The 12,077-nt window shown below is 40.7% G+C and overlaps 1 protein-coding gene across 2 annotated transcripts in view; it reads right to left on the bottom strand.

Moving 5' to 3' along the window:
- Positions 1-8,345, bottom strand: part of LOC133576602 (E3 ubiquitin-protein ligase pellino homolog 2) — a 30,796-nt gene extending 22,451 nt beyond the window's left edge. Inside the window, exons 1-2 of one of the 2 annotated variants that reach the window (XM_061929956.1) lie at positions 8,198-8,345; positions 7,985-8,093 (exon numbers count right to left, since the gene is read on the bottom strand). In XM_061929956.1, the coding sequence (XP_061785940.1) occupies positions 7,985-8,064 (80 nt within the window). In that variant the 5' untranslated portion in view covers positions 8,065-8,093; positions 8,198-8,345. Of the gene's footprint in view, positions 1-7,984 lie in introns of both variants that reach the window. The other variant, XM_061929955.1, reaches the window with a different exon arrangement.
- Between the last annotated feature and the right edge of the window lie 3,732 nt (positions 8,346-12,077).

The following is a 12,077-nucleotide window of genomic DNA, read 5'->3' as shown; positions in this document are numbered from 1 at the left end:
CTGCAGAAAATGACCACTTTTGCTAGATATCAATTTTTTTACTAATGTTTTGGTGATGTGTTTATGGCCGACAATAAAGAGTTTTGCTCAGTAAAGTGATGGATGGAATTCAGGTCCTCAAAGCGTCTCGACAGACGTTACAATATTTGAACAATGATGACGAAAACTGTTTTCTCTGTCGTGTCCGTGTGTCGAAAATTGTTATGTGCTTATTTTTTTATTTGATTTTGTGCGTGGCATATAATTGCTGTGCGCAGAGGACGCTTGAGCAGTGCGCAATTGCACAGGCGCACACCTTAGAGGGAACGTTGCTCGCACGGCTGCGCTAGCATCACAGCTAACGTTAGCCATGCTGCTACGTCTCTGCTGGGAGAGAGCGTATACGTATGTGACGTATGACGTGAGAGTATGTGACGTGCGTAAGAAGGTGCGCTTGCTGTCTGAAGGTTCCTGGTACAAATCCAGCTTCCGCCTTCCTAGTCACTGCAGTTGTGTCCTTGGGCAAGACACGTCACCCACCTTGCTCCCAGTGTCAGTCACACTGGTTGATTAATGCTTGTGGCAGCATCACCCTCAATACAAAACAACAACAGCAAAAGGCATAATGGGATGAGAAAAAGCTGAAATGTTCCGGATCACCCCTAAAAATGTTCACGTTACTTATCACATTTCGGACATTTCCTGAAAGTTTCATCAAAATTCACCAATAACTTTTAGTTATGTTGCTAACTAACTAACTGACAAAGAGACCCCCAGCGAATACATAACATCCTGGCTGAGGTAATAGTAACAACATATAAATATTTGTATTACTTCTTTGTACCGTAGTCTTTTTAATAAATGACAGGCACATGCACCATGGCCAATTATGCCAGTTCGATGATGTACACCCCCGCAACTGACCACCGCAAAACAGCACTTGTTGAGTCTGTTTTCCTTTTAAAAGGCTACATTATGCTAAAGCAGCTACAAAAACGCAAAGCAAAGTGGACTACTATGCCTGAGCTGTGGCGGTTCAATTTTAGAAGATTTGTGACTTAAAAAATTCAAATTTTTATGACCGTTAAAATGACATGGAATTTAAAGGTTTAAAGTATACTGAATGTATTTATATGTGTTACTTAACACGCATTTCAACAATATCATTTCAGTCTGTTTGTTTATCTTTATTTTAGCATCAGCTGCCTCCTTGACCCTGCCGGATAACCCTTTCAAACTATGAAAAATCTGATTTTTTGTTTCAATTAGATATATTTATATTGATATATCATAGCCAGCATTCTTTGCAGCCGACACTGAGACAGAAAAGCACGTTAATAAAAAGAGACTAGATGACGCATAACTGCAATAAGAAAGGGGCAGGAAGGGAAAATCAAAGATGCAAGGGAAGATAAGGAGCAGAGATGATAGAGAAAGGCCTGTGGCAGAGTTCCAGCATGTATGACGTACGATCACACTGGCCACTTGTGTCCTGCATGCACAAACATTAAAAAGCACGGCATGAAATATTCACTCTTTGTGGGAGCCCACTTGTGACACAAGCTTTGTTTTCAATAAAGACAACGCTCTATCACAAGATATTGGAGGCATAGGAGAGGCCAAGCGCATCATAAAGGACAAAAGGCAAGACTGATGGACAGGGCAGCGCATGGTTTCGTGGCTGGCTGACGTAATGAGCGGTGGCAGGCGCAGGCGGCTCACATGGCCTGCATGCAGGCGGGCATCAACCACACGGCCGCGTGTGTGACATCATCAACGCTGACAAACGCAAGGTCGAACCATGCAGGCACATTACATGGACCAGCAAAATAAGAGAAGTGACAACAGGGAGTAGAAACAACCCCGACATGAATAACAGGACTTATAATTAACTCCAAGTGCATGGCCATAGGCCACAACAATGCAGTGCATTCAACTTCCTCATGCTATCCAAGTCACAAGTCAATGAAAGTACATTGTAAGAACGAAGAGAGAAGCTGAAAAATCATTAGACGACGTCATTTGTAAGGAGGCTGTGAGAGACAAAGGGTGAGCAACAAATAAGAAAAAAAAGGAAGGATGTTCCAATCAAGGTTTTATGCTGATGATTACGATTATGAATGAGTGAGATCAGCCGATACCAATCACATGCATTATCTGTATATGTTTCAATGTATTTATGTTAAAGTGCTATTGACAGTTTAACAATATAAACACCATATTTAAACTTAAAAAAACGTATTCTCGTTCTCGGCGAGTAACATGGTCAGCCTTGTCCTCCAATGATACTAAGTTCAAGTTAAAGTACCAATGATTGTCACACACACACACTAAGTGTGGCAAAATTATTCTCTGCATTTGACAAATCACCCTTGATCACCCCCTGGTAGGTGAGGGGAGCAGTGAGCAGCAGCGGTGCCACGCCCGGGAATCATTTTTGGTGATTTAACCCCCAATTCCAACCCTTGATGCTGAGTGCCAAGCAGGGAGGTAATGGGTCCCATTTTTATAGTCTTTGGTATGACTCAGCCGGGGTTTGAACTCACAACCTACCTATCTCAGGGCGGACACTCTAACCACTGGTACTTAAGATACAAAAAAATGCGGATTTTTTGCTAAGAGGAGCAGCTCCACACTTTAATGGAGACACATAATTAGCTGCTTGCTGCTTGTCAGCCGAGGGACTAAAAATAAATACACTGTCAGCGAGAGGGGATTGGCGTTTGTGATCTGCAATAAAATGAAGTAATCGCCGATGGCAATCACATACTTTTTCACAAAATCGACGACACTGAACAGTGACGGATCAATCAGCCCATCTCTAATACAAACAATTATGTTCAGAAATACAAATTCACTTTCTTCTACCACGTCTTTTACAAACCCCGTTTCCATATGAGTTGGGAAATTGTGTTGGATGTAAATATAAACGGAATACAATGATTTGCAAATCATTTTCAACCATATTCAATTGAATATGCTACAAAGACAACATATTTGATGTTCAAAGTGATAAACATTTTTTTTTGTTGCAAGTAATCATTAACTTTAGAATTTGATGCCAGCAACACACGACAAAGAAGTTGGTAAAGGTGGCAATAAATACTGATAAAGTTGAGGAATGCTCATCAAACACTTATTTGGAACATCCCACAGGTGTGCAGGCTAATTGGGAACAGGTGGGTGCCATGATTGGGTATAAAAGTAGATTCCATGAAATGCTCAGTCATTCACAAACAAGGATGGGGCAAGGGTCACCACTTTGTCAACAAATGCGTGAGCAAATTGTTGAACAGTTTAAGAAAAACCTTTCTCAAGCAGCTATTGCAAGGAATTTAGGGATTTCACCATCTACGGTCCGTAATAGCATCAAAGGGTTCAGAGAATCTGGAGAAATCACTGCACGTAAGCAGCTAAGCCTGTGACCTTCGATCCCTCAGGATGTACTGCATCAACAAGCGACATCATTGTGTAAAGGATATCACCACATGGGCTCAGGAACACTTCAGAAACCCACTGTCAGTAACTACAGTTGGTCGCTACATCTGTAAGTGCAAGTTAAAACTCTCCTTGGCAAGGCGAAAACCGTTTATCAACAACACCCAGAAACGCCTTCGGCATCGCTGGGCCTGAGCTCATCTAAGATGGACTGATACAAAGTGGAAAAGTGTTCTGTGGTCTAACGAGTCCACATTTCAAATTGTTTTTGGAAACTGTGGACGTTGTGTCCTCCGGACCAAAGAGAAAAAGAACCATCCGGATTGTTATAGGCGCAAAGTTGAAAAGCCAGCATCTGTGATGGTATGGGGGTGTATTAGTGCCCAAGACATGGGTAACTTACACATCTGTGAAGGCGCCATTAATGCTGAAAGGTACATACAGGTTTTGGAGCAACATATGTTGCCATCCAAGCAAAGTTACCATGCTTATTTCAGCAAGACAATGCCAAGCCACGTGTTACATCAACGTGGCTTCATAGTAAAAGAGTGCAGGTACTAGACTGGCCTGCCTGTAGTCTAGACCTGTCTCCCATTGAAAATGTGTGGTGCATTATGAAGCCTAAAATACCACAACGGAGACCCCCGGACTGTTGAACAACTTAAGCTGCACATCAAGCAAGAATGGGAAAGAATTCCACCTGAGAAGCTTAAAAAATGTGTCTCCTCAGTTCCCAAACGTTTACTGAGTGTTGTTAAAAGGAAATGCCATGTAACACAGTGGTGAACATGCCCTTTCCCAACTACTTTGGCACGTGTTGCAGCCATGAAATTCTAAGTTAATTATTATTTGCAAAAAAAAATAAAGTTTATGAGTTTGAACATCAAATATCTTGTCTTTGTAGTGCATTCAATTGAATATGGGTTGAAAAGGATTTGCAAATCATTGTATTCTATTTATATTTACATCTAACACAATTTCCCAACTCATATGGAAACGGGGTTTGTAATTACTAATAAACAATTTGTATTATATGTATAACAATATTTTGGTATTTTTAAGAGAAAATAAATGCATCATCGCCTATTATACAAATTTACTGATGACATCAAATTGAACCCTCGGCCAGGCCCCCACTGCCACAAGTATATCAGCAATCTGTAGAAACGATGCTTGTGTCCAAAAAGACCGGAAAGAGTCGCCAGATCTGTCGCTTTTAAGAAAAACAGAATCTAGAGGGGACTGAATACTTGCTATATATAGCGAGAAAGTAACATCTTCTTTTTCTCTGGCAGACCAGGTGAATATGAGGTGTTTTACAAAGCAGAGTTACTATGCCATCTACCTTATGGAGTTGAAACAACAAGCTACATTCCCGGACAGTCCCGTTATAATGTGTTTGAGGGAAAACTTTTTGTGGCAATCCACATTACTGATGGCGGACTGCAACGAAACAATCTACATTTGGGAAACATTGCACGCACCTTTCCACCATTTCACCAAAAACGTCAAACACTTTTCAACATAAAAGTTTGTTATTTTTTTGGCCAATGTTGACATGCTAGAAAGACTCAAAATATGAATATTCTTCAAATAAAATGTGGATTGTGTGTATTGGTCTTTTTGCACCGGCTCGCCTCGCCTTACTTTGGGGTTGTTTTCAATGCGAAATTGTACTGCCGCAGGTCACAAAAGCGAAGTGAAGGCATCACTCGAAAAGAAACAAAGGACGGCGTAGCTCAGATGGTAGAATGGCTGTGCCAGCAACGTGAGGGTTCTGGTTCGATTCAAGCTTCCGTCATCCCTGTCACTGCAGTTGTGACTTTGGGTGCGACACTTCATCCACCTTACTCCCAGTGCCTCTCATACAGGTGTATGTTTGATGGTGGTCGGAAGGGCCGTAGGTATAGGCAGCAAATTGGCAGCCATACTTGCGTTCGTCTAGCAGCTGTGGCTACAAACGTAGCTTACAACCATCATGTGTGAATGTGGAGTAAATAAATAATGGGTTCTCAGTTCTCTGTGAGGCGCTTTGAGTGTCAAGAAAAGCGCTTTAAAAATGTAATTTATTATTATGACAAAAAACAATGGCAAAGCCATAATAACATGGTAAGGTAACCTTAGCATGTGTAATTGTCATTTCTAATCGGGGAATCTAACCCTAGCTGATCAGTACTTAAAATAGTTCCTGGCTAGTAGCTAGTACTGCAGTAGGGCTGGACGATTAAAGCAAAAATAATAATCACGATTATTTTGATTGGTATTGTAATCACAATTAAGTACACGAGCAGTATCAGACACATTATTTTCCCAAACAAGTGTTTCTGCTCCTCACAATGACAACATTTCACTCACATGTATGTCAATTTCCCTCATATGCTGCGTTTAACAGCGGATTCCGTTTTATTGGCCAATTATTTGACTTTGTCCACAGTTACATGAATGCAAAAAAAATCATATGCTTTATTTTTTTTATTGAGTTTAGAGATTATTGATTAACCATACTAGCGCTGTGTTAAATAAAAAGTAGCAACCATGGTGACATTCCAAACTTTTAGTAGACGTGCTCTTTTTTCCACTCATTTGCTCCTCATCCGTTTCACCCTTACAAGTTCCGGATTTTGCATGTACGCTGCGCGGCCTATTAATCGTTTCCCCCCCGATTATTATATATTCCTGATCGTACGAAGCCATAAGCGTGCTACTATGAACATACCAATCCATTATTTATAAGTTGTAATGTGTTAAAATTTTCAGATATTGTGTTTTTAAAAACAATGGAAGTTATGTTTCGAGTAAAGAACAACAGCCTTCCAGCTTGTGTTCTTAGGTTATTTCAATTAAGAGGAGAAAACCATAATTTACGGGGGGTATTGATTTTTGAAATAGGTAAAGCAAGAACGAATATTAAATACAAATGTATTTCAGTTTTAGGAGTTAAATGGTGGAACAAGCTCAGTGATGAGTTGAAGACATGTACTTCTTTGTTAAGGTTTAAGAAAACATTGAAAGGTGAGATAATTGAAAATTATAAAATATAGTACTTTCATCTCATTGATTTTTTTTTTTTTTTTTATTTAACATTGATGTTCCAGGTAATCTTATTTTCAGTGAAGGTATAGAATAGGCAAATATAAGCTTTGGCTTCAGCCTATTCCTTTTTCGGTCATGCGTTTTCTTTTCTTTTCTTTTTGTGTGTAAATGTGTATGATTGCTATATATGTATAGTCTGTACACTTAAACAGGTCACACAAAATGGTTAATGGTTGATGGTTGATTATATGACCGAAATAAACTTATTTCATTCATTCATAATCAAAATGTAAATTACAATTTGATTAATTCTCCAGCCCTATACTGTAGTACGTGTTTTACTGTGCAAGGAAAAAGGGACAGTATATGGAAGGTCTTTTTCTGCTCCCCATGCACAAAACAAAACCCATAAAGGATGGATTTGGTGTGGAAGAATCCCATCTAACACCCTTTGGGATGAACTACAATGGGTATGGCCTCTCTCAGGTCCAACGTGAGTGACTTATGAACCTCACAAACACACTTAAAAGTCTTCTCAGGGAAGTGGAATCTGTAAAGCTGCAACGGTGGAGGGGACCGACTTTATATTTTCTTGTATTTTTTTACTTCTTTCAGCAGCCTCATTGTTTATGTATACTATTGTGAGTGGAAGACTGAATCAGCATTAACGAGCACCTCCTTTGGTATCTGAGAAAGTCGCTGTGCTCAATCAGTGTGATGGTGTGGACGGCGACTCATCAGTATTCAGATGCAGGCCGGCCACATCCTCCTCTCTCCATGTTGTCTCCAAGACATAGGCCATTAGGTCAGTTATCTTTGGCACAGACAGGAAGCTGTGTGGGCCAACAGGGATGTCTGCGGAATCCAGCCGGGATGTGACCGCACAACTGTGGCATTCCCTCTCCGCTCCCTGTAGACCATGCATAGCGTGGAGGAGCTGCAGACCCGTGGAAGTCGCCCGCTCTTGTCATCAGCACATCCTGCTGGTGAAGAGGAGGGGCTTCTCTCCGCCTACTTATTTTTTCCAGCCCCTTGAGCATCAGGCTGGACTGCGACTCCATTTGTAAATCCACAACAAATGATGCTTCAACCATAAAATGCATGTATTTTTTTGCAGACAGTGCCTACTTTGGGCCATTAAAGATCCAGCATAGGATGACATCATTGGGATTCAGCCTCAGCAATCCAGCATCTCCCTACCACTCTCGCTACACCTACAACCATTGATGAAAAAGTGTCTAGCTATGTGAAAAAGAGAGAAAGGGGATGTTGCAGGATGACACCTAAGCACACCACACACTGTACAATGCTGGGAGAGAACACTGCAGGCTTTAAAGTTAGTTAGTTTGTAACACTGCTGCACACCAATGGATGATCCGCAGGCTGTTGTAAAACGATTAAACGTTACATGCATCATGCATGCATCCGCTTTTGTTTATTTAAATAATGTGAACGTTACCTCCTGATGATGGAGCTGCTCTCCATCTCACACATTTCCCCTCTACTACAATAAAGCCTCTCCACACACACTTACCCCAAAATGACCAGTTCGCCGTATTTTATCGAGTCTTTAACGGGCACATCATCATCTCCGTCCTTTTTCGGGGAATTCATCAGCAATTACTCCAGCAATTAGGTACTAACTGTAAAAAGAAAAGAGGGGAAAAAAAGACGAGTCGTCCTCAGCAAGAGGCGATGAAACAATGCTAACACCCTCGAAAGTGCCGCTTGGGGCTCGCCGCCTTACTGAAGTTTGGACACAGTTGGACAAAGTTCCCCCTGACTTGCTGTAGTTATTTGTTGGACACTTTTGATCCGGCGAAGGAGCATCTTTTGGTCGTGTTTTTTTTAAATATCCAGTGTGCGGCTAGCTTGTAGCAAGGAAATCTGTTCAATAGCAGGAGGCGGAGACAACACGGGCTAGTGGGGGGGGTCTGGACCGTACCATTTTTGACAGGGGTGAAACCTAAACCTCACTCTTAAAAGTATGAATTATGATCACGTACAATAACCAGTCCCTGCTTTCATATATATTAACATCAGTAAAAAACATACGTTTTTTATTTACAAGACAATTTGATGTCAGCAGAGAAATGTAACGTGTATTTAGACGAAAACTCCCCCCTCCAACGGATGAGAAACTGATAAAAAAAAAGAGGCATTCCTACGTTAGTAGAGTGCGATACTAAATATTCTGGTGTCAGCCCAATATGAAGTCAATACGGGGCTAATACCGTTACTGATACCAATACTGTTTACTTAAACATTTTCAAGACAATTTAATGATTTTGTGATATTTTTTTTAACTTTAATTAGTTGATCAGGATTGTAATCCGAATATTTTATGTACTTTTACCTCACTTTAAAATCTTGATTGACAGAGATCTCTACTCAAAACACTCAAATCAGCGTCTACCATTGAAATGAACTGAAATCAAATTGGTGTTTGGACCCCCCAAAACAACACAATTTTAACATACAACATGCCTTTTAAAAAGCAAAACAAACTTTGAGATAAGAAACAGTGTATGAAACAATACATACTGCAGTAATTTTATGAAATTATGTAATAATAACGTGCAGCATTTACTTTGGAGAGTGGACGTCTACATACAGTATCTCCTTCCAGCTGCTTCGCCGTCAAACACACCATCAGCAGCTTCTCCATATTTTCATGGATATTTGTTCATGTCCTTGGCTCATTCTGCTTTAGTATGGTGCAGACTAGCAGTGCTTTGCTCCAACTGCTTCATCAAGTTAGCTATAGCTTCTCGCGTTGTCATGTTTTTTATGATTTGTTTCTTTAATTTAATTAAAATCATCCGGTTCTTCTTCTCAGCACTATCTTTCACACTCACTTTCTACTTTCCCATGTTTGGAAAAACAATGTTACGTCCATTTTTAGCTGTAAGCTAATGCTAGGGAGTAAGACCAGATGTTTTAGGACAGATCTCATGGCGTTCGCTGTGACGATGAAGAATAAAATAAGGAATAAGACAAAGAATATTTGAAGTTCAATTAAAATTTTTGAGCACAATAAGTCAATAGTGCAAAATAATTCAACAAAAGAAAAAAACTACTTTGGGCTTTCATTTAAATCTTTTGGCTTTTTGCTCCTAAAACATAGCTGTCAAACCTCTTGTTTCCCTGTGAAAGTCACATATTTTGCCCTTCTTTATCAGCGTCCTGCCGTTCCCGTATTTTTCCCGTAGGCCTACGACAAAAAAAATCCTCTGTCGTACTACCGGTCCGCTCAGCAACACTCGCCTAAACGTTGGTGTAACACATTTGGTTGAAGTCAGGTTTTCAAAATAAAAACATGCCATTACATGGTTGCACCACAGTATCCAAGTCTACTTTTTAGGGCTTTCAATAATCGATTGAAATCCAAATTGAGATTCTTCCATCCATCTATTTTCTACCGCTTGTCCCTTTTGGGGTACCTGGGGGTGCTGGAGCCTATCTCAGCTGCACACGGGCGGAAGGCGGGGTACACCCTGGACAAGTCGCCACCTCATCGCAGGGCCAACACAGATAGACACACAACATTCATACTCACAATCACACACTAGGGCCAATTTTAATGTTGCCAATCAGATTCTTATCTGTGATAATTCTGAATCGATTCAAATATTTTTTAAATACTCGTGCGTACTGTACTCACTGTGTGTATATGTCAGCAAAGAGGAGATTTTGTAACCAGTAACCTGTTTTAAAAAAGTTTTATAACAAGTAATATATTGCGAGGACTGGTTCGAATCGCGAATCGATACTGAATTGAATGAAATTGTCATCCCAATGAGTTGAACGGTGGGTTGTTTACTTTTGCATGAAGAATAGCTATAAGGTAGTGGTCGTGCCACCCTCTTTATGGAGTGTGTGTCTGCGTGTGTGTTGTGGTGACAAGTATGTGGGTTATCACAGCGCCTCAAACAAGACACCCTTTCTTCCAGTCCGGGAGTCATGTGGGAGTTGGGAGACAAAAACTCTGCCTGGGGCTCATTCATCTCCCACTCTCTCTTGCATAGTTCTCTCCTTTTCACTTTTTTTTGTTTTGAAAATAATTTTTCATTTCAATTGTAAAAAAAAAGGGTTTGCTTAGGGGCAACTTACTCACGTGAGTTGTTACTTGTGTCACCACTTGGGGGCAGTGCACCTCAGTAGAGAAGACAACTGCAGTCTTACACACACGCACACGCACACGTACACACGCACACACACACACACACACACGCACACACGCACGCACAAACACACTCACGCACGCACGCACACACACACACACACGCACACACGCACGCACGCACACACACACACACACACACACACACACACACACACACACACACACACACACACACACACTTGTAGCCCATAGCCTACTGCTATTTTTTATAACATATTATTTTATTATAATGATAATGGACTCCATTCTGTATATATTGTATTGCACACCACACAAAACCTTGAGAGGACATAGAGCGTTCCCCAAAAGAGCTTACTATTGTTAAAGAAACTGCCCTTTTTTTTAAATTTTGCCCATCATTACCAATCATAATTAGAGACAAGAACATACATGTCTTTTTTTTTAGAATTTTAAAGATGATAACGTTGATGAGAGCACAATAAGACGGTGTGCCAGTCAAAAGTCACAGTCGCCTATACTTTCAATCTCTTGTGTTCAGACAAGATTTAGGTGTAGTTTTTAACCCACCTTGATTGCCCACTGTGGTGCAACTGGGTTTTTACTTGTGTGCTTTTACTTTGAGGGCCTTACTTTACAGGCTACAGGATGCGCCAAAAGGGACAAGCAGTAGAAAATGAATGGATTGATGGATGGATGGAGGGATGGATATACAGGTAAAAGCCAGTAAATTAGAATATTTTGAAAAACTTGATTTATTTCAGTAATTGCATTCAAAAGGTGTAACTTGTACATTATATTTATTCATTGCACACAGACTGATGCATTCAAATGTTTATTTCATTTAATTTTGATGATTTGAAATGGCAACAAATGAAAATCCAAAATTCCGTGTGTCACAAAATTAGAATATTACTTAAGGCTAATACAAAAAAGGGATTTTTAGAAATGTTGGCCAACTGAAAAGTATGAAAATGAAAAATATGAGCATGTACAATACTCAATACTTGGTTGGAGCTCCTTTTGCCTCAATTACTGCGTTAATGCGGCGTGGCATGGAGTCGATGAGTTTCTGGCACTGCTCAGGTGTTATGAGAGCCCAGGTTGCTCTGATAGTGGCCTTCAACTCTTCTGCGTTTTTGGGTCTGGCATTCTGCATCTTCCTTTTCACAATACCCCACAGATTTTCTATGGGGCTAAGGTCAGGGGAGTTGGCGGGCCAATTTAGAACAGAAATAGCATGGTCCGTAAACCAGGCACGGGTAGATTTTGCGCTGTGTGCAGGCGCCAAGTCCTGTTGGAACTTGAAATCTCCATCTCCATAGAGCAGGTCAGCAGCAGGAAGCATGAAGTGCTCTAAAACTTGCTGGTAGACGGCTGCGTTGACCCTGGATCTCAGGAAACAGAGTGGACCGACACCAGCAGATGACATGGCACCCCAAACCATCACCCAACCATGCAAATTTTGCATTTCCTTTGGAAA

This window comes from Nerophis lumbriciformis, linkage group LG34 (genome assembly GCF_033978685.3).
Source record: "Nerophis lumbriciformis linkage group LG34, RoL_Nlum_v2.1, whole genome shotgun sequence".
NCBI lineage: Eukaryota > Metazoa > Chordata > Actinopteri > Syngnathiformes > Syngnathidae > Nerophis > Nerophis lumbriciformis.
Note: the sequence above shows the minus strand (reverse complement) of the source record. Positions and strands in the feature narration are given on the sequence as shown.